The 18,955-nt window shown below is 45.7% G+C and overlaps 1 protein-coding gene across 1 annotated transcript in view; it reads left to right on the forward strand.

Moving 5' to 3' along the window:
• ATP9A (ATPase phospholipid transporting 9A (putative)) overlaps positions 1 to 18,410 on the forward strand; it is a gene marked incomplete at both ends in the record, with an annotated part of 44,183 nt that extends 25,773 nt beyond the window's left edge. The window contains 14 exons of the mRNA XM_082292662.1: positions 2,710 to 2,871; positions 6,294 to 6,386; positions 7,289 to 7,372; positions 8,268 to 8,438; positions 10,208 to 10,306; positions 10,559 to 10,648; positions 10,824 to 10,968; positions 11,461 to 11,525; positions 12,277 to 12,432; positions 12,784 to 12,848; positions 13,629 to 13,737; positions 14,982 to 15,039; positions 16,916 to 17,119; positions 18,274 to 18,410. Coding sequence (XP_082148788.1) covers positions 2,710 to 2,871; positions 6,294 to 6,386; positions 7,289 to 7,372; positions 8,268 to 8,438; positions 10,208 to 10,306; positions 10,559 to 10,648; positions 10,824 to 10,968; positions 11,461 to 11,525; positions 12,277 to 12,432; positions 12,784 to 12,848; positions 13,629 to 13,737; positions 14,982 to 15,039; positions 16,916 to 17,119; positions 18,274 to 18,410 — 1,638 coding nt within the window. The remainder of the gene's footprint in view (positions 1 to 2,709; positions 2,872 to 6,293; positions 6,387 to 7,288; positions 7,373 to 8,267; positions 8,439 to 10,207; positions 10,307 to 10,558; positions 10,649 to 10,823; positions 10,969 to 11,460; positions 11,526 to 12,276; positions 12,433 to 12,783; positions 12,849 to 13,628; positions 13,738 to 14,981; positions 15,040 to 16,915; positions 17,120 to 18,273) is intronic.
• Positions 18,411 to 18,955: the final 545 nt, after the last annotated feature.

The raw sequence follows: 18,955 nt of genomic DNA on the forward strand, positions 1-18,955 counted from the left end.
AAAGCAGGATTTCCTAAATTTGTTTCCTGTGCACGCTGCCATTTAGAAGTCTTGAAGTATCTTTATTCAGATATCAGTTACAGCCTTGGGGCTCTGCGAGCCAGTTGTCAGTTGCAGCCATACAGTAACTAACAGGGGAAATGAAATAGATATAATCTGATCAGAGATAAGAGTGCCTGGGATTCCTGGGCAAACAGTCTTTAACCCTGACAACGGCGGCAGCTGCCAGGACATGAAAGGGTGCGGGATCAATTGGTCTCTGCCTGCTGTCTGCCTGCCTAGGCAACCTAAAGGGGACCCTGCAGAGCAGCTCATGGCACAGAAGGATCAATTTGTCTCTTTAGAATGAAATTTATTAGTCGATATCCACTTCAGTGGTGGCTTGGGTAATTTAATTGTCGGAGAGAGCAAAGTTTGAGGATGCTGTGCTGAGCTGCTGGGGCTGCTGTGCTTTGAAATGCTCAGATCTGTGTCAGACCTGCCCTGGTCTGAGCTGCAAAATGCTGGCAGAGACTTTATTGATTTCCCTCATCGGTGAGCATGGGCTCCCTTGAAGGTGTTTGAGGCATTTCAAGCCTGCTTTTAATTCTCCTTCCTCTAAGTTGTAAATATACTTTTGCATCCTGAATATTTCTCATTGTTTGGCTGTGGCTCAGAGCACCCGAGGTGTCTGTGAAAGGAGATGCTTTAAGAGGCTGAGCTGGGAGCAGAGGGTTGTACCTCCAGGCCTTTGGAACTCACCAACACGGGCAGAGGAACAGCCAGGGCTGCACTCACTGAACATCAGGTAGCATCATGCTGGGAATAATTCCCAATAATTATTTATTAACCAGAGTATCAGAAAGCCAAGCTCCATCTCTGCTCTGGGAGGCTGCTAGGAGGATTATCTGACTGCACACTTTAATGCACTGAGGATGGCTTGAGGAAACTTTTGAGACAGATAAGCTTGAAAGAGCCTTTGATTTGTCGTAATCTTTGTGAGTAAGCCTGCACAAACTTATTAATATTAAGCCAAATATTGATTCAAATTGATTTAAAAGTCTTTCAAGGCAAAGCCAACTCAATTACTTTTTTTTTTAATCTGACAATTTAAGACTACTTTACAAAAGGAAAAGTTTGGTTTAGGTTCTCTTTTAAGCCTGATTTTGGGATGAAAAGGAGCTGAGTTCACTAAAGATTCTCCAGTTAGTCCCAATTGTATCAATTCATTAGTAAAATCTAGACTCAGTGCAAGTATTTACAGGTTCTAATTTTATTTGTGATTTTTCCAAAATAAATTTCATTTTTAACGGAGGTATTTGTGGTTGCTTGAGGCAGTAGAGGCAGAACCTGAAAGGCAGAAGGGATAATTAACCTTCCAAGTCGACAGCAACCCTGTGCCCAGCACTCTTGTGCCATTGAAAATGTCACTGTAAAACACTTCCAGTATTTCAAATCTGTTTAGGGAAAGTATCCCTTGATCTTTTCTGGAGGCCAGTGATAGATGGGCTCATGTCAGCTGCTGCTCCATCTGTTACTGCCCAGACAGCTTCTGCAGTTAAATCCCAGCAAGCTCAGCCTGAGATGGATGTGTCAGCTGAGCTGGGCACTCCGGGGCATTCTCAGGAAAGCAAAATACAGACTTTGGTCTTCTGGCATGGCTCTGCTTGCAGTCGAGTGGGAGCTTGTAGAGAACTCAGTTTTGTAGGTCCCTAAATAGTAGAGGCTGCAATCAAAACGATGCCCACCTCAGTTCAGTTAAACCTTGAACAATCTGGAGGCTGTTTTGGGGGTTTTGTTTTGGTTTTTGGGTTTTTTTTAATCTTTAGGGAGAAGGGTTCTCTGCTAAGAAGTGTCTGAGCCAGCCCTCAGCTTTCTTGCTGATCACTGCAAAATTGTTGAAGTTTGTTGTTGAGCTGTTACTACTGAACACATAGAGAACAACACAGAGCTCGTTTTGTTTGGGTTTTTTTAAAATGAATTTTTAATGTGCTGCATTAGTGTTTCTGGCTTTGAAACTGTAAATCCAGGGTGAATGCATCGTTTTGAATTCTTAATTTCATAGACAGCGAGCTGAGAAGTGGCACTTTCCGAAAGTAACTGTTTGTAAAGGGATTTGCCTGATGTGCCCGAGGAGGTTTGGGCACCCCAGGGCTGGGTGGAGGATTCCTGTGCCTGCCCTTGCTGAGGGTTGTCCTTTGGAACAAAATCATGGAATCATTTAGGTTGGAAAAGCCCTCCCAGCCCATCAAATCCCAGCTGTGCCCAATGCCCACCTTGTCCTCAGCCCAGAGCACTGAGTGCCACATCCAGGCCTACCTTGGGCACCTCCAGGGATGGGCACTCCAAACCTCCCTGGGCAGTTCCAAGGCCTGAACACCCTTTCCATGGAGAAATTCCTGGTGTCCAGTGCAATGGGGCAGTTGAAGGCAGGGAGGTGACCACCTCCTGCTGAGGGTGTGGGACAGTGCCACAGATGCATCAGACATGAGCTGGGCTGCCCAAACCCTGAAAATACTGACAGGAAGTGTCTGAATCGGGGGAAAAAAACCTCTAGGGAGAGCCATGGAGGAGCACCTGTGTTTATCAGTGGATCTGTTTGATAGCACCATTAATGACTAATGAATTAATGACTAATGAATTAACGACCGATGAATTCTCTGCAGGCCCCTGCTACCCCTTCCCTCGGGAGGTGTGGCAGGACCCCTCACCGTGTCCTTCTCCTCTCAGGTGGCCCTGGTGCAGTGGACAGAGAGCGTGGGTTTGACTCTGGTGGGCAGAGACCAGTCCTCAGTGCAGCTGAGGAGCCCAGGGGGGCACATCCTCAACTTCACCATCCTGCAGATCTTCCCCTTCACCTACGAGAGCAAGCGCATGGGCATCATCGTGCGGGTAAGGGCTGCGGGTGGGGCAGTCACACCTCGGGCAGCCTGGCAGGGGGCCAGGGCTCACCTGGGCTGGCCTCCCTGCTCAGAGGTGTCACCCAGAGCCCACGGCACAGGAGGGCATCCAGGTGGGGCTGGGGTATCAGCAGTCAGCGAGATCCACATCCTCCCTGGGCACCACACAAAGTGAAACACTTGGAAGACTTTGGAGTATGAAAACATGCCCAAGAGCAGGGATGCCAGGGGAAGTGGGCTGAGAGGCTGAGCTGGTACAAAGTAATCACTGTGTTAAATCTGGGGATTTAGAAATCTGTGGAATGCATTGAACGTACACTTGGAGTGTTCCCACAAATATCTTGTGCTGCAGAGGATACCTGCAACAAGTGCAGTGTGTACCCAGTTCAGTACAGCAAGTGTAAATTCTTCAAATTAATTACTTTTATAATGAAAATTATGTGGAGACTTCAGGCAATCTTTTCAAGAGCTAGAATAAAAATATTATCAATAGAAGAGGGAGGACTAAAGAACCTCTCTCCCCAGTGCTTTTACTGCAAGTGCAAGCTTTTGATGAAATGCTGTTCTATCAAAGGTTTAAGAGGTGGACCATCAAAGCCAGGGTGAGCTTCATTAAATTGTCTTTATATGCTCAACAGAAGGGAATGCCCTGAAATTTTCGTATCATGAGTGTAACAGTGCTCTCTTTGATTTGAAGCTTATTCCTTTTAAATTACCTATTATTTATCTTCTCCCCCACTAGGAACAAAAAGTTTTCTAGTTTGTATTTCTCTATTTAGATTTTGCTGTTTGTATTTTAGGCAAAACCAGCAAAACTCCCACTTGTGGTCAGTGGGAGTAACATCAGGCCTAGATCCTGACTGTAAATACCTTTAAAGAAGTATTGGTCCCTCTCTGTTGATTGTCTTTATTTTGTAGCCATTCAGCTTCTCTAAGCCACTAAAATCATCTCCCTGTGTGCCCTGTGCAGAATTAGGGTTGAGTAGCACATGTTGACTGCCTGGGTGTTGCTTTGCCATGTTTCTGTATACTCCAAAATAACATCTTCAAGCAGGGTTGTAATTTCCATTTAAAAAAAAATTATAAATAGGTAGTCATCAAGTAGAATGTGCTTTAATTAAACATGTGAGTGCATGTGTAGGCACTCCATTTGGTTTGAGCCACAACTTGAAGGGAGTTGACCTTTCCAGTGCATCTCCTAAACTGTGCTGCTTGTTTAAAAAATAGAAATAGGGGAGGGTGAGCGGCACGAAGTGTCCAGAAGAAAATGCACAGGGAGGGAGATGCAGCTGCACTCAGCACTGCAGTGAGCAGACCCCAAAGGGGAACATTTCTGCTCACCTGTGCAGGTGCTGCCTGTCCTTAGAAGCTGCAGTTTTCTGGCTGCTGGGAGCCCTTGTGAGAATTTTGCAGGCTTCCTGCACAGCCTGGGGACAGAGTGTGAGCAGTGGTTCCTGTGTCCAGCCCAGCAGGGCTGTCCCTTCAGGCACCATCTCCACAGCACATCCTGGCTGCTCTGGCCCCTAGGAAAAGATCTCCTTCAACACGTAACTTCTAGTAAATAAAGCAATAGTTAATAGCGAAAACAAGTCGCAAATGTTGCCTGGTTTGGGATATTTTTGCAATATCTGAGTGTTTCCTTGCACTCAGCTGTTATTTCTGTACCTGATTATTTCAGTTCTAAGAAATCCTGTTCTACCCAAGCAGCCTCCTCACCATAGTGTGCACTGACTTATCTTGCCCTTTGAAGAAGGCCTGTTTGTTTGACCACAATATTTTCCATTCTTCGTTTTCTTAGTGTTTTTTTTCCCCTTACCCATGTGGAATGATCTTTGTTGTAGAGCAGAGATAGTGCTATTGTCATATCTGGAATTGAAAGGAGCCTTTGAACCGTGGCCAGAGGCAGACCATTGTGGAAAAAGATGCTTCTCCAAAACAGTATAACTGGCAAATCTGTGTGTAGATTTATAGAGTGATCTTGCCATGATCTGAGAACGCACTAACCTCCTCCTGAACTCGGGCAGAGGAAATGACTAATGCAAGGAGATAGCTGATACAGTATTTATATTGGACAAAAAGTCTAAACTATCTTAAGCCAGCTCTGCAGCACGGGAAGTGCAGTCTTTATTCAGTTTCCTACAGAGATGTTGTTAGACACTCTTTAATCAAATAATTTCATAGATAAACCTTTACCTTTGGCTGCTGCCAGAAGTGGTGTGTTTTATTTAAGCAGATTCTAGTTGTTTTGGAGGAGTGACACCCGTTTTCCTCTGGGATGTGTATCAGTGTGTGAGGGCTGGATGTTCCAGGACACTTAGGCTTAATCATGAGCATCTTCCTTGTGAATATCTCCGTGAGCTTGGCAATAATATTCAGTAAAGGAGCTTTGTTATCCTTGGCTAATTATTAATTTCCTTATCCAAGAGACTTCCTTCTTTGCAGTTTCAGTATCCACTTCAGGTGGATATACTACTTTTTGCCTTTTTTTTGCTATGGATTTAAACTCTGTTTTTCCAGTGCCATGGGACATGGGGCTTTTAACCTATTCATGTGTGAGAACCTCCACTGCTAATTTCTGTCATGGTGGAACAGACTGACCCACATATTAGTGAGAGAATGAACAAGTGTCCACTCTTTCATTTCTTTTTTTTCCCTAAAGTACTTTGCCCCCTTCATTCACAGCTGTTTGTTTCAGACCTTCCTGGGCTTTTTGGTTTTGCATTTCAAGTTTGTTTTCCTCCTGTCCCTGGTGGCTGTCTTGGTTTACAGAGCAGTTTGTTCCTTACTCATTGTTTTGTCTCCTTTGAGGAAATTGCCAGCATTTCCATTAGCTTGTAATTCTCATAGCTGTGGCCTCCTTAGGTATCTAGCTGCTTAGAAGAGACTTTTAAATTTGTAGTAATGCAAATATGCTTTGCTTGCAGCCTATAAACTCCTTGAATCAGGTAAGGCAGGCAGCAACTTAAGCTTTCTGTGGCAAGCATGAGCTTTAATTCTGCTTATTCCATATAGTGTAACAGAGCAGGTAAATCAGAGTGATTTTGACTCTCTTCAGCTTTGTGCATCTGTTTTGTTGTTTCAGGTAAGTGAAAATCAAGTTTCAAGGTGAGGGCTTAAGGCTGTTCTGGACTCACAGGCAGTCAGGGCTGGGAGGGGTCTGTCTGTGTGGAGATACTGATTAAAAAGCTGATCCTCCTTGTCTAAAGCATTAATTCCTGCTGCAAGGACCTGAGTTGCAATTGAATAGGCATCTCCTTCTGGCCCTGAGACAGGAAGTGGAGCTGGTGGCCCTTCACCTGACCCAGAGCAGCCAGTTCTGTGGCTGCTGTGCTGAGAATTCGTCACTCAGTTTGCTGAGGGCCCTCCAAATCTGTTGATGTTGTCCCAGCTCAGGCTGCTGTGTTTGCTCTGCAGGATGAATCCACAGGAGAGATCACGTTCTACATGAAGGGGGCAGATGTGGTGATGGCTGGCATCGTGCAGTACAACGACTGGCTGGAGGAGGAGGTACGGGAGGGCTGCTCCTGCTTCTCTCTGCAGCAGGGGGGAGCTAACTGCTAAAATACCTGCAAGCCAGAAGGTCACTGATCTTGGCAATTCATTGGATTAGTCCTCAGCCAAATATATCCACAGTAACAAGGAAGTCAGTGGCAGTTCAGCATGTTTAATGTGGGATAAGTCCTGTACATAAAATGGGTTTTGCTCAAAACTGATTGACACTCACCAGATTTGTCCTGGGATTGATTCTGTGCTTGGATCTATTTTAGCCTGTAAGGTCTAATTTCAAAAGTATATTTGGCAGCGTTGTACTGGGATGTGTTTGTCAGGTTAGCATTAATGGCGGCACAGAGTTCATGAAATACCAGAATGGTTTGGGTTGGGAAGGACCTTAAAGCCCATCCCATCCCACCCCTGCCATGGGCAGGGACACCTCCCACTGTCCCAGATTGCTCCAAGCCCCAATGTCCAGCCTGGCCTTGGACACTGCCAGGGATCCAGGGGCAGCCACAGCAGTAGCTTCAGTTACTGGTTCTCTGGTCTTCAGAGAAATAATTATAACTTGGTCTTACATTAAAGAGCCAAAGATGTGAAGTCTACAAATCACAGGCTTGTGCCCTTTTTTACTTAGAGACAGAGAAAATTTAATCAATGGGATTGTTTCTGTCACTCTGGTATAGCAGAGAGGGCATTTTTCTTCCTGATCAGTGGGATAGGTCACAAACCATTGCAGATCCCCTCTTCAGAGTTTATCATGCACTTTATCAGATCTTATAGACTCACTGGGGTTGCTCAAATGGGATGATTATTTTCTTAACTTGCTATCTTACACTGCCATCTCCACCCTGCTGTGCATAAACCATTTCAGTGGAGATGGAGTTGATGGTTTACAATGTGATCCTTCCTTGCAGTGTGGTAACATGGCTCGGGAAGGCCTGAGGGTTCTTGTTGTGGCCAAGAAGTCTCTGACGGAAGAGCAGTATCAAGACTTTGAAGTAAGTTTTTATTTGGGTTTTTTCCTTTGTTTTTAAACAAACAATCACTAAGTGATTCTCACAAAGCTCTTGTGATAATGCTGCCTCTTGTCTCCCAACTGTCTGCTAGAATTGTTGTTCTAAAATGTCTTGATATTCTTAATCAGTTCCTTTCAAGTGATAGGTATGAAGTGGGTATCCCATCCAAGACCCTCTCAAGCAGTTCCTGAATCCTGCCTTATAATCTCTTGTGGTTATAAATTCTGAAAATTCTCATCATTTGTTAGACAAGTTTGGGAAATGTGCTGGCTTTTAATTTCCATTGTTGCATTCTGACATCCAGGGAAGCTGCAAACAACCAGAATACAACCCAGAGAGCTCCCTGGAAACACGGGCTCCACGTGTGGGGTTTGGGTCTCTCCCCAGGGCACTGACTGGCTTAGCCAGGCAGGCAGAATGGGAAGGGGAACTGTTCAGTTAATGCAGAGATGTGGTAGTGGAGCTGATCAGGCTTCTCTGGTGCCATTGTTTCTAGAAGTGTTGCCCGTGGTGGGAGGGAGCTGCTTGCAGGCTCTCTGCAGGTGCCACTCCAGCAGCTGCCTTTGTGTACCCAAGGTCATGCTGTGCCCTGTCCTGCCCACCAGCAGCAGCACCAACCCCCTGAAGCACTTTCCACCTTACTCTGTGACAGGCACCTCGTGTTCACCAGCCCTTACAGGTTCCATCTCTAATCATGGGATCACAGAGTGGCCTGGGTTGGCAGGGACCTTAAAGACTGTGTGTTTCCAGGCTGTGCACAGAGGCCACCTTTCCCTAGACCAGGTGGAAGGCCACAGAGGGAGGTTAACTGCTTCACCCTGGAGCTGGTCAGCCCTGTGTGCCCCAAAGACAGGCTGACCATGCTGTCTGTCCCCAGGCACGCTACGTCCAGGCCAAGCTGAGCGTGCACGACCGCTCCCTCAAGGTGGCCACGGTCATCGAGAGCCTGGAGATGGAGATGGAGCTGCTGTGTCTCACTGGGGTGGAGGATCAGCTGCAGACAGACGTCAGGCCCACGCTGGAGACGCTGAGGAACGCTGGCATCAAGGTCTGCCTAGCCCAGGGGTGCTCCAGCAGCAACCCTGAGACCCTCTGGAGTGCGTGGCACTGTCGCACGGGCAGGAAATTAAGGGAGCTGGGGGCCCTGTTGGGCCTTTAACCATTGCTTTGGGAACAGAACATGCTGCAAGGAGTAAATGGTAACACACGAGTCACCTCTTGTGCTTTTCATCCCCTCACACGCCCTGGCTCCTCCTGCAGAGAAAGGAATCTTTCTCTGTGGGCACAAGGGGGGTGCAACAGGAGCCTTTGGGGCAATTCTTCTTTCGGGGAGTTGCATGAAACAAGGCAGGTTTGGATGTGTTTGCTTTGTGGTGCCTGAACCCCGTGCTGGGCTTGGAGCTGTGGATATCCACGTTTTCAGTAGCCACTAGAGGGGAGTCTGAGCCAAGAGAATCAGGGACTGGATGGGTTTTTTCCAGCTTTCTGGGCTCCGGCATCTCTGACTCCACACCTACAGCCTTAGCTGTGCTCAGCAGTGAGGGAGCTGCTGTGGTGCCTGCATAGGTTCTCTCTCTGAAAACTTTGTCAGCCTTGCAAAAGGGAAAAAATGGATTAAACATTCAGATTTGGGTAAGAAAAGTAAGTGAAAGGTCCTGGTTGTGGTTTCTCTGCTTTAAGTCGCAAAGTGAGCAAAAATCTGAAGCCCTACTGTCAATACAAATCAGGGCTGTGTGTTTGGGGGTTAGGTAGGAAGTGGAATTCAAGGCTTGGGACAAACTTCCAAAAGTGCTTTTTGTTTGGAGCCATCCCTGTAAACAGCAGAGGCTAGAGCAGAGAAGTAAGACCAGGGGAATCAGAGTTCCTTAGTGATGTCGTAGTCCTGGCCCAGCACTCCAAAGGGGTTTCCTTCTTTCCTTTTCCCCCACCTTGGCTGGAGCTGGTGTGGGATGTGCTGAGCACTCCTTGCCCTGCAGTGTTCATCAGGGCACTGCACATGAGCAGTAAATCCAGAGTGAAGGGGGTCTCGCAATTCATGACAGGGACCATCTTGTTAAGATCAAATCTCTTTCCAACCTCAGAATATCAAACAAATAATTGAGTCTTTATGTGGGGTTTTTTTTTTTTTTTTGTTGATGTTTTGGGATTTTTCTTGAGGTTTTTGTATTTTTCATTAAATATTCTTGGGCAGTGTCTTGAAAGAATAAAATCACCAGTGGAAAAAACCAAACTCACTGTGATATATTTACACTGGAGAAGGAATTCCCAGCCATTGCTGCTGACATTGCTTTCCAACTCCCTCCCCTCACCAGCACTAAATAAAAGGAGCAGTGTAGGTTTTAAAAAAAAAAAATCTAAAAAAAACCCCTCAACCAAGTTAGTGTGTTCCAGACGTACACATCAGCACTGAGCTAACCCCAGTTGCATCATCCACATTTCTGGCTGGGCCAGGAGGGATCTTTCTGCAGCAGGGCCCGGTTGAGAAATGGCTGGGGAGGGACACGTTAACACACAAATACACATTTTTTTAGCTTGCATTTTGCGGGTTTATCAGCAGAATCTTGAAATATTGCAGGTGGGAAAAATGTTACACGCTGTTTGTAACTTCCTTTGTGTCTCAGCCTCTTTAAGAGCTTTGCTTTCTTTCACATGTGAGAATTTTCTTGTGTGTTTTAAAATAAGGGTTTTTTAGAAGAATAATTTGTATGTGTGTTTTAACAGTCCTTTTATAAGCCTGAAGTGGCAGGTGGTACTTGCAGAGGTCCTGCAGACGTGGCTGTTAAGCTTTATTTAATACGTGAAGTGTTTGGATTTTAGGTGTGGATGCTGACAGGGGATAAGCTGGAGACAGCCACGTGTACAGCCAAGAACGCGCATCTGGTGACACGGACACAGGACATCCATATATTCAGACTAGTGAGTAACACCCACAGACCCCTCTCTCAGGGGGCCCACACTCTGGGACAGGAGGGGTGTGAGATCACAGCTGTTTTCCAGCAGGATATTTTTATTCTTTTGACCCAGCTTTCTACCCTACCCCAAGTTTTTGTTTCTGTGACTGCATGCCCTAACTCAGTTTCCTGGCCGTGGTACCTTTGCTCCCCCAGGACTCTCTGTTGTTCTGTCACCCCAGTGAAGCACACCTTGCTCACTTCCATCCTCCCCCAGGTGACAAACCGAGGAGAAGCCCACCTGGAGCTGAACGCCTTCCGCCGCAAGCACGACTGCGCCCTGGTCATCTCGGGGGACTCGCTGGAGGTAGGGACAGCCCCAGAGCCTGGGCTGGAGAAACCCTCCTGCCCAGAGAGCAGGCTGTCAGTCAGGTGTGTGCTGTGTGTCAGTCAGGTGTGTGCTGTGTGTCAATCAGGTGTGTGCTGTGTGTCAGTCAGGTGTGTGCTGTGTGTCAGTCAGGTGTGTGCTGTGTGTCAATCAGGTGTGCCTGAAGTACTACGAGTACGAGTTCATGGAGCTGGCGTGCCAGTGCCCCGCTGTCGTGTGCTGCCGCTGCGCCCCCACCCAGAAAGCCCAGATCGTGAGGCTGCTCCAGGAGAGGACGGGCAAACTCACCTGTGCCGTGGGTAAGTGACCAGCTGGGGAGAGGTGACCACGCAGGATGGCACCTGCAATCTCTTCTTTTAGAGGAACAGTCTCACATCATCTCATAGCACCTGGAAATGCTGATTTAGGGAGCGGTGGTTTTTTGGGACGATTGCGAAGATGAAATTTTGCACGTGGAAATTCAGTGCCAAACTCCTCATAATCCTTTCAGGTGGCATCTTTGCAAAACAGAGCTTGAAGCTGACCAGGTGAAGTGCCACTGTTAATCTGAGAGCTTTGTTTCAGCATTGTAGATATAATGGTACCACCTACAAGCGAGATAAATCAATCACTGACCTGTCTATTGAAACAAACTTAAGAACTTAAATTCATGATTTCTATTTAAACTCTTGTTCTTGTTGATTGGGTTAAGCGTTTCTTGTAATATTACCGTGTGGTGCAGATGACTTTGGTGGGGTTGCAGATTGCCCCTGTTGCTTAACTCCCAGTTTTGTTTGTGCTCTGCCCTGCAGGTGATGGAGGGAATGATGTTAGCATGATTCAGGAGGCTGACTGTGGTGTTGGGGTTGAAGGAAAGGTGAGATTACCTCATGTTTCATGAGAATTTCTGTGGCCAGTTTTCAAGCAACTCTTAAATGAATCCTCAGAAATTTGTGCAAGAAAGGGAACAAGCTCCCACAAGAATCATCATCAGACTGGTAGCCCTATCGTGAGAAATAATTTGGCTATAAAGGAGACTACTGTTAAAGAGAGTTCAAATTCGTTATTTGGTTCTTGGCAGAGTACCTGAATTTGGACCCTCATGTTAGTTTGGGGGGTTTTAGATGCTCCAAATGCTGGAGTTATAATTACACTGATAAGATATACCCTATGTGCACAATTAAATACTGTTCATGTTAGTTTGCAAAACAAAATTTGGGTTGGAACTCTGATTCCTGCATATGGAGCTGTGTGGAGCTGCAGGGCTGGATTGGCAGCAGCAGACAGACTCTGCTTGCAGTGAGCCAAAATTGAGTGAACTTTTGAGACACATAATTTGTGTTCAGCACTGACTTGATAGGAGTGTCATGTTAACGTGTGTGGTGAATCAGAATCCAGAGGTTGCTTAGAATTGGAGGCCAAGGTTCAAATGGAAATTCTCCTCATATTTTTGCTCTTTGCTTAAAATCCACAGTGGAAGGAGAAGTGCTGAGGCAATACTCTCCCTCACCTAACATATTGCAAATATTCCTGGAAATTCTGTCAGTGATAACTCAATAATAACATGATATTCTTTGTTTCCAGTACTGAAGTGATCTCACTGTGCTCTTCCTTGCTCTTGTTCCCAGGAAGGGAAGCAGGCATCGCTGGCAGCCGATTTCTCCATCACTCAGTTCAAGCACCTGGGTCGTTTGCTCATGGTCCATGGAAGGAACAGCTACAAGAGGTCTGCAGCCCTCAGCCAGTTTGTGATCCACAGGAGCCTCTGCATCAGCACCATGCAGGTAAAGGGGCTCCCAGGAGGGGGTTTCCAAAGCGAGGTGGAGAAGCCAAATCCTAAAGGAAAGGTCCTGTGTCTCATTTTGGATGCCATCATTTCTTGTCCTGAGAATTTTCATGGGTTGGGACTTGAGGATGTTACTTCAATATGAAAACACACGAGAAAGTTCATGGTATTGGACAAATACCAGCAGCTGCTCCAAAGGAATAGAAAGGGTTGATATTCCATTAGTCTGTCTTCATTTCAGGAATTTGGAGAACCCACTGCAAGAATGTTGCAGTTTGAGCAGAGTGTATTTTTAAGCTGTACTTTTACTGCGGTTTCTTAGTGCCTAAAAAGCTCATTTCTTTTCTAGGCTGTTTTCTCATCAGTATTTTACTTTGCTTCGGTTCCTCTCTACCAAGGCTTCCTCATCATTGGGTAAGAGGTCACTTTTTACTGGTAATGAGGAAAGCCTCTGCACAATGAACACTTCTGGGCTGATTAACATGCAAGCCATGCACATCCCCTCTGTTACGGCTGCTTCAGGGGATGGGTGTGAGCCTTGTCCCCTTCGTGCTCCTCTGCTCTGAGCAGTCAGTGCAGACACTTCCAGAAACCTTTCCAGCAGGATGGTTTGTCACATTTGTGAAGCAGCCCATCCTCCAGGAATGTTCCTTTGATCCCAGTAAAAGCAGAGGGACAGTTGTGCTGGGCTGGTGTCTGCACAGCAGTGAGAGGCAGTGCCCTGCTCCTGGCAGTGTCAGGGAGAGAGACAACCCAACCTCTACAATAGGAGGAGTCAGTTCCTGTCCAAAACCTGTCTAAAACAGGGCATTGCAGCTGTAATCCCTCTATGACTTCTTACACTTTTGAGTACATAATTTAAAAAACCCAGCAAATTCATCTCCATTCCCTTCTGAGGCAAACAGAATCAAACTTGAGCTCTAGAGCAGACTTTGGGATGGGCACAGGTCAGTCCTTGGCTCCATTAATAACCCACTGCAATACTTGAACCAGTCACCTGTGTTTGAGTGTTCCTGATCAAAAGTCACTCAAAAAGCCAGCCTGATGGTTTTATCCTACCTGCAAAACTCTGCTGTGTTCCCTTTGCAAGTTTTTATAATGTGTGCATTATTTAGCACGTAAATTTCTGGAGCCTGGCATTTGTTTGTTCATCTCCACCTGAAATAATTTACTGGTCTTCTGCCTTCCTTCCAGGTACTCCACAATTTACACCATGTTCCCCGTGTTTTCTCTTGTCCTGGACAAGGATGTGAAATCTGAAGTTGCAATGTTGTACCCAGAGCTCTACAAAGATCTTCTTAAGGTGTGGGAGACTTTTGTTCGTGTGTTTTGGTTTAAGGCAAGATCCTCATCTTGATCTGAAACTGTAAATGTGTAAAGTCACATACATTGTCAGGAGATCCAGAACTTTATCAGGCATTTTCAAGCAAAATTCTGTTAAAGTCAAATGTGAATTAACAGATAGAAGCAGAATTCCTGAGAGCTGCTTATTGAATGCTACATGAACTGCAATTTATTAGAAACGGCTGGGGAAGTAGAAGTTCCATTCTGTGGGAAATTCTAGGGATTTAATATTACCAATTTGTTCCATAATAAAGGGAAAAGAGAAACTGTTGGGGATTTGGCACTGTCCTGACGCCAGAAAAGGGAAGAGGAGAAGGGATATGCTCATTTGATGGAGGCAGGAGGTTATCCCAGAGTTTCTTCAGTAGAAATTTGACTTGAGCATGATCTAAAGGTTTGCTTGCTGTGCCATTTTTGTAGCTTTAGCATCTAAGTCGGGTTCTTCTCCTTAGACAAAGAGAACTTTATTTTATGTTTACCATAGAAATACCAGGAAGGTAAATCTTGTCTTAGGTTCCTTTGTAATTTTTTTTTCTTCCTCCCTGGAAAATGTTTTGAGTAACTGGGGTATGCAGCCTGGGAACATCTTTCTTAATTGAAGGAAAGGGTGGACTGAGTCTTCACCAGATTCTTTCCCTCAAGGATTCCTGTTTAACAGATACTCTCAGAAGCACAGCCTGTTTTTCCAGAGCCTCAATAAGCCTCCATCTGGTTTCACTTGTATGTTGTCTCTTATGTCATAAACCACTAATTCTTCAACCATCCTTAGGCCTGGTCTAAACATAGGGGGTTTTGTGCTGGTATGGCTGTGTTGGCTGGAGATGGTTTTTAAAAATCTATCTGCCTTCAATATGAAGGTGATTTGTGTGTGTCTAGAAATACAATATTAATGTATTCACATATATGTGTGTACACACATCTTATATTTCACAGTTTGGTGACTAAACTCCTGAGACATCTTTGCACTGAATTAATTGTGTGTGCAGTGAGGACCAGGCTGGGCTGTGGGAGCCCTGAGCTTCCACAGTCCCTTTGAGCACCCGGAAAAATGAGAATAAAGGGGCACTGCCTCAGGGTTGTTTGATTTGTTTTATTTAATTATTTTTCCAAAGCACTTTCCAATTCTCTTATTAATTTCCAAGTTGATCAGTAAATGAATTTTCATAAAAGAAAACCCTTTGTCTTTTTTTTCCCCCCACCCAGGGACGACCATTGTCATACAAAACATTTTTAATCTGGGTCTTGATAAGCATTTATCAAGGTAAGAAATCAACTTCTGCTTGTGCCTTTAGATGTTTGTGTGTGTGTGACTACCTAAGTTTCTGTATTGCAGGAAGCTAAGTAAGGCATGAAATGAATTTCCCAAAGTATCCTTGTGGTGATGAATATATATTTTTTTGTCTGGGAAAATGTCAGTAGCATTACCAAAGGAAAAAATCATCTGAAACCAAATATTGGCAGTAATTGGTCAACCCTGTGATGTAGAATTCAAACCATTGTGCCTCTTCCCATCAGAGCCATGCACTGTAATTTAGTGCAAGTTCCTTGCAGTGCTGTAGTTGCCCCATCTGTAAAGCAGAGCTCATGACTCTCCCCTTCTTTTGGAAAAAGTTCTCCAATCTAGAGATTTTGCAGGTTTTTGTCAACATGGAAAATGCAGCATCTGTAGCTTTCTGTATTTTATCCAGAAATGGAAGTGGCAATAGTTCTGGTTGCTTCACAGCCATCTGTAATGCAGGGTCGGAGTCGAGCTCAGGTTCTTGATCATATCCCATACACTCTAATTAGGCTGCTCAGCAATTAAGTAAATGCCTCAATTACAATGCATTTTCAACAGTGGATGTAGTAATTTGGGTATGTATCTAAGAAGGTCTTTTCTTTCATTTTGTCGTTGTTTTAATCAAGTACCCTCAAACTCAAATACTCTCTCTGAGTGTTAATCAGGGAATTGTGGAAAACAGGTCAATAATGTGGAGCTAAAAGCTGAAGTGGCAATATTTCTTGTTTTCCAAAACTCCTTTATCTACACAAGTTAGAATAATGGGTCAAAAAAAGTAGGTAATTCTTATGGATTTAATTGATGTCGCCATCCTCAGCAGGGAGTGAATCTAGGAGTGTTACAAATGAAGGTAACAAATCTCTGTTACCTTCATTTTCTGAAATCTGTCACAGGAGTCCTACAACAGGGATCAAGGGCTTGGGATGCCGTGTAACACAATGGCAAAGCCAAGGCACGGGTAGAACACTCCCAAGTGGTGGGAAGCTGCAGCCAGAGGGTGATGCGTGGGGGGAAAGATTCCTCCTTGAGCTAAGAGCACTCTCTGGTTACAGGGTTTGGTTAAAGTGACTTCACCAGTGATGTGCTCAATAACCAGCAAACAGCGGCCAAACAACGGGGCCAGTTGCTAGCAGAGATGAGCCCGACCAAAACTTGAGCAGTCCCAAAGTTTGGAAAGTTCACAGCTGGATTTGAACTCTGTGGCTCGAGCTCCGTTCCCTCGCAGGTTTTCCCTTCCGGAGGCAGCCTGGGTGATGGATGTTGGTGTGGATTACTCATGCTGCTCACATGAGTTATTTGTGCAGGTGGCCTGGAGCGAGCCCTGGCCAGCCAGGATAGGAGCACAAACAATGCCTCGTTAGCAGAGCTTTAATGGGATTCTCTTAGGGGGAGGTGTGAAGGGGAGAGATCCCAGCCCAGGCACTGCAAACTGAGGCTCACTTGCATCCACTGAGCTTTTCAACACTTTGCTGCCTCTTGGCACCAAGGCAGTGCAGTAGGATATAGAAGAATTTGATATCTTTTAGCTCCTGACTAGTGACCAAGTGCTTTTCTGGGAGGATAGAGTTTCATGATGTTAAAGATCTCCAGTTGCCAAACCAGCATGTATTAATTTCCTATCTGCATGTGTCCATGAATATGATAGACTGTTAGAAAACCTTGGGTACCTCTGTTGTAACTTTTCCCTGTCTTCTCATCAGTTCTGTCTCCTAAATAGTAACTGATTCGTTGTTGTTACATTCATCAGGTTTCATGAAAAACAGCCTCAAGATAGGATTGTTTCAGCCTTTCCAAGACCTAAGTGTGGGTTTTAGAGCTGAGCCTGGTGTTTGACTCAAATAGTTCCATTCCCTTGCAGGTAGCATCATCATGTATGGAGCACTCCTCCTCTTTGAATCCGAATTTGTGCACATTGTTGCCATTTCCTTCACGTCGCTGATTCTCACTGAGTTGCTGATGGTGGCACTGACAATCCAGACGTGGCACTGGCTCATGATCGTGGCTGAGCTGCTCAGCCTCTCCTGCTACATCGCTTCCCTGGTCTTCTTGCACGAGTTTATTGGTAAGGGTGGATGCTCTCCTCAGTCAGTTCATGGCCTGGATGCTGACTGCAAAGAGCTGAATTGAGCAAAAGACAGCTGGTAGAGCCAGCAACGGGCACAGTGACAGTGGTACCAGAGTAAGCTCTGTGATTTGAAGGCACTTGGAAGATACTTTATGGTTCCTTCCCATAGCAAAATGCTAGAGAAGGTCAAGGTGGTCAGCAGACTGTGCTGGGAATCTCATCCATACTTTGAGCTCCAGCATGTGTCAGCTCTTTCATGTAGCAGTGGCCTTTATTTCCATATGGGAATTTGAGATTAAAGATTGAAGTCTCTGCTGTTGGATTGAAAACAGCAAACTGTTTTTAAACTGGGTGAAGGAGCTGCCTCCGAAAACTTCCCGTATTTTATCTGTTCATTGGGACCATTCTCTTATGGGTTTGGTTGGTGGTGGTATTTTAGTTGCCTGCAGCAGAACTAATCCTATTCCCTGGCTAGAGGGAAAAGGGTGAGGAATTCCAGATTCCCCCAGTAACTGTCACGTTGCAAATATCAGACCCATGGGCTTGCTCCAGTGTTCGTGCAGGAACCACAAGATGTCACTACTTCTTCCATAAAGCTCTTTCCTAACTGAAGGCAACAGGGATAACTTCCCCATGGCTGGATCGATCTGTCTTGCATGTGGTTATACGAGTTCCATTTTGAACTATGCTTCTACTCATTTTGTAAAGATTCTGAGGTGTTCTGAGTCAAGAGCTGTGTTTGCTGGGCTCAGCCAAGCAGCAGAGGCAGCTCCCAGAGTGGGAGGACACGCAGTGCTTGGCAGTGCCAGGAGGATATCCCTGTGTCAGGTGGGGTTTGGGAGGGCAGTTACCTGTGACAGTCACATTCCTTACACCCCCCTGCACGGCACATCTGCATCTTCTGGGGAAGAGAGGGGCAGAGGAGTGAGGAGCCAGGTATCATATGAGCTTTGAACTTGAATATGGAGGTGGGGCAGTTTTAAGAATTATAAAATCATAGAATGGCCTGGGTTGGAAGGGACCTTAAAGATGATCCAGTTCCAGCCGTGCCATGGGCAGAAGGAAGCGCTGGTAGATTGAACTGCTTTTCTGCACCCCTTCCCAGAAGGTCCTCCCCATGTTTTTGACTCTGTGTTCGTTTCTCCACACAGATGTTTACTTCATTGCCACCCTGTCGTTCCTGTGGAAGGTCACTGTCATCACCCTGGTGAGCTGCCTGCCCCTCTACGTCCTCAAGTACCTGAGACGGAGGTTTTCTCCCCCCAGCTACTCGAAGCTCACGTCCTAGGGCTGCTCCTTGCACACAGAGACAGACATTGCCCCCGGCCCAGAGACAAACCCCCAGCTGTCCCCACAACGAGCACGTCCCGTACCTGCGCCAGGACCCCGTGGTGTCTCTGTTACCTGCTGCTGTAGTGAGAGACTTCCAAACTGCCCTGAGCAGGAACCTAACACAAAAAGGGAGCGTTTGGAGGGTGGAGGCTCTTAGCTCATCTGGTTCTTGTCACTTTTGTTCCACTAACTGGGGTCAAATGCATGGAACTGTGATGGCAATGGATTTCTCTTGCATGGTTCAAAGCCTCTGGAAGCTGCTACCTGACCTTGGGATTTACATTTGACAATTTAAAGTGAATTTTTTTAAGTGTCTGCGCTGTTCTTTGCATTGTGTTACCTTTTTTTGTGTTATTTGTCTTTTTGATTCAAGTAGTTACATTCTTTTTACATCTTGGAAATCCCTTAATGTAGGTGATGCACTACACTGCTGACAGCTGATTCCTGATTTATGGCATGTTGTTTCCATAATGGGGCTCCAGCCTGTCGGATCTACACACA

The sequence above is a fragment of the Coloeus monedula genome (genome assembly GCF_965178545.1).
Source record: "Coloeus monedula genome assembly, chromosome: 17".
In the NCBI taxonomy this organism is placed as follows: Eukaryota; Metazoa; Chordata; class Aves; order Passeriformes; family Corvidae; genus Coloeus; species Coloeus monedula.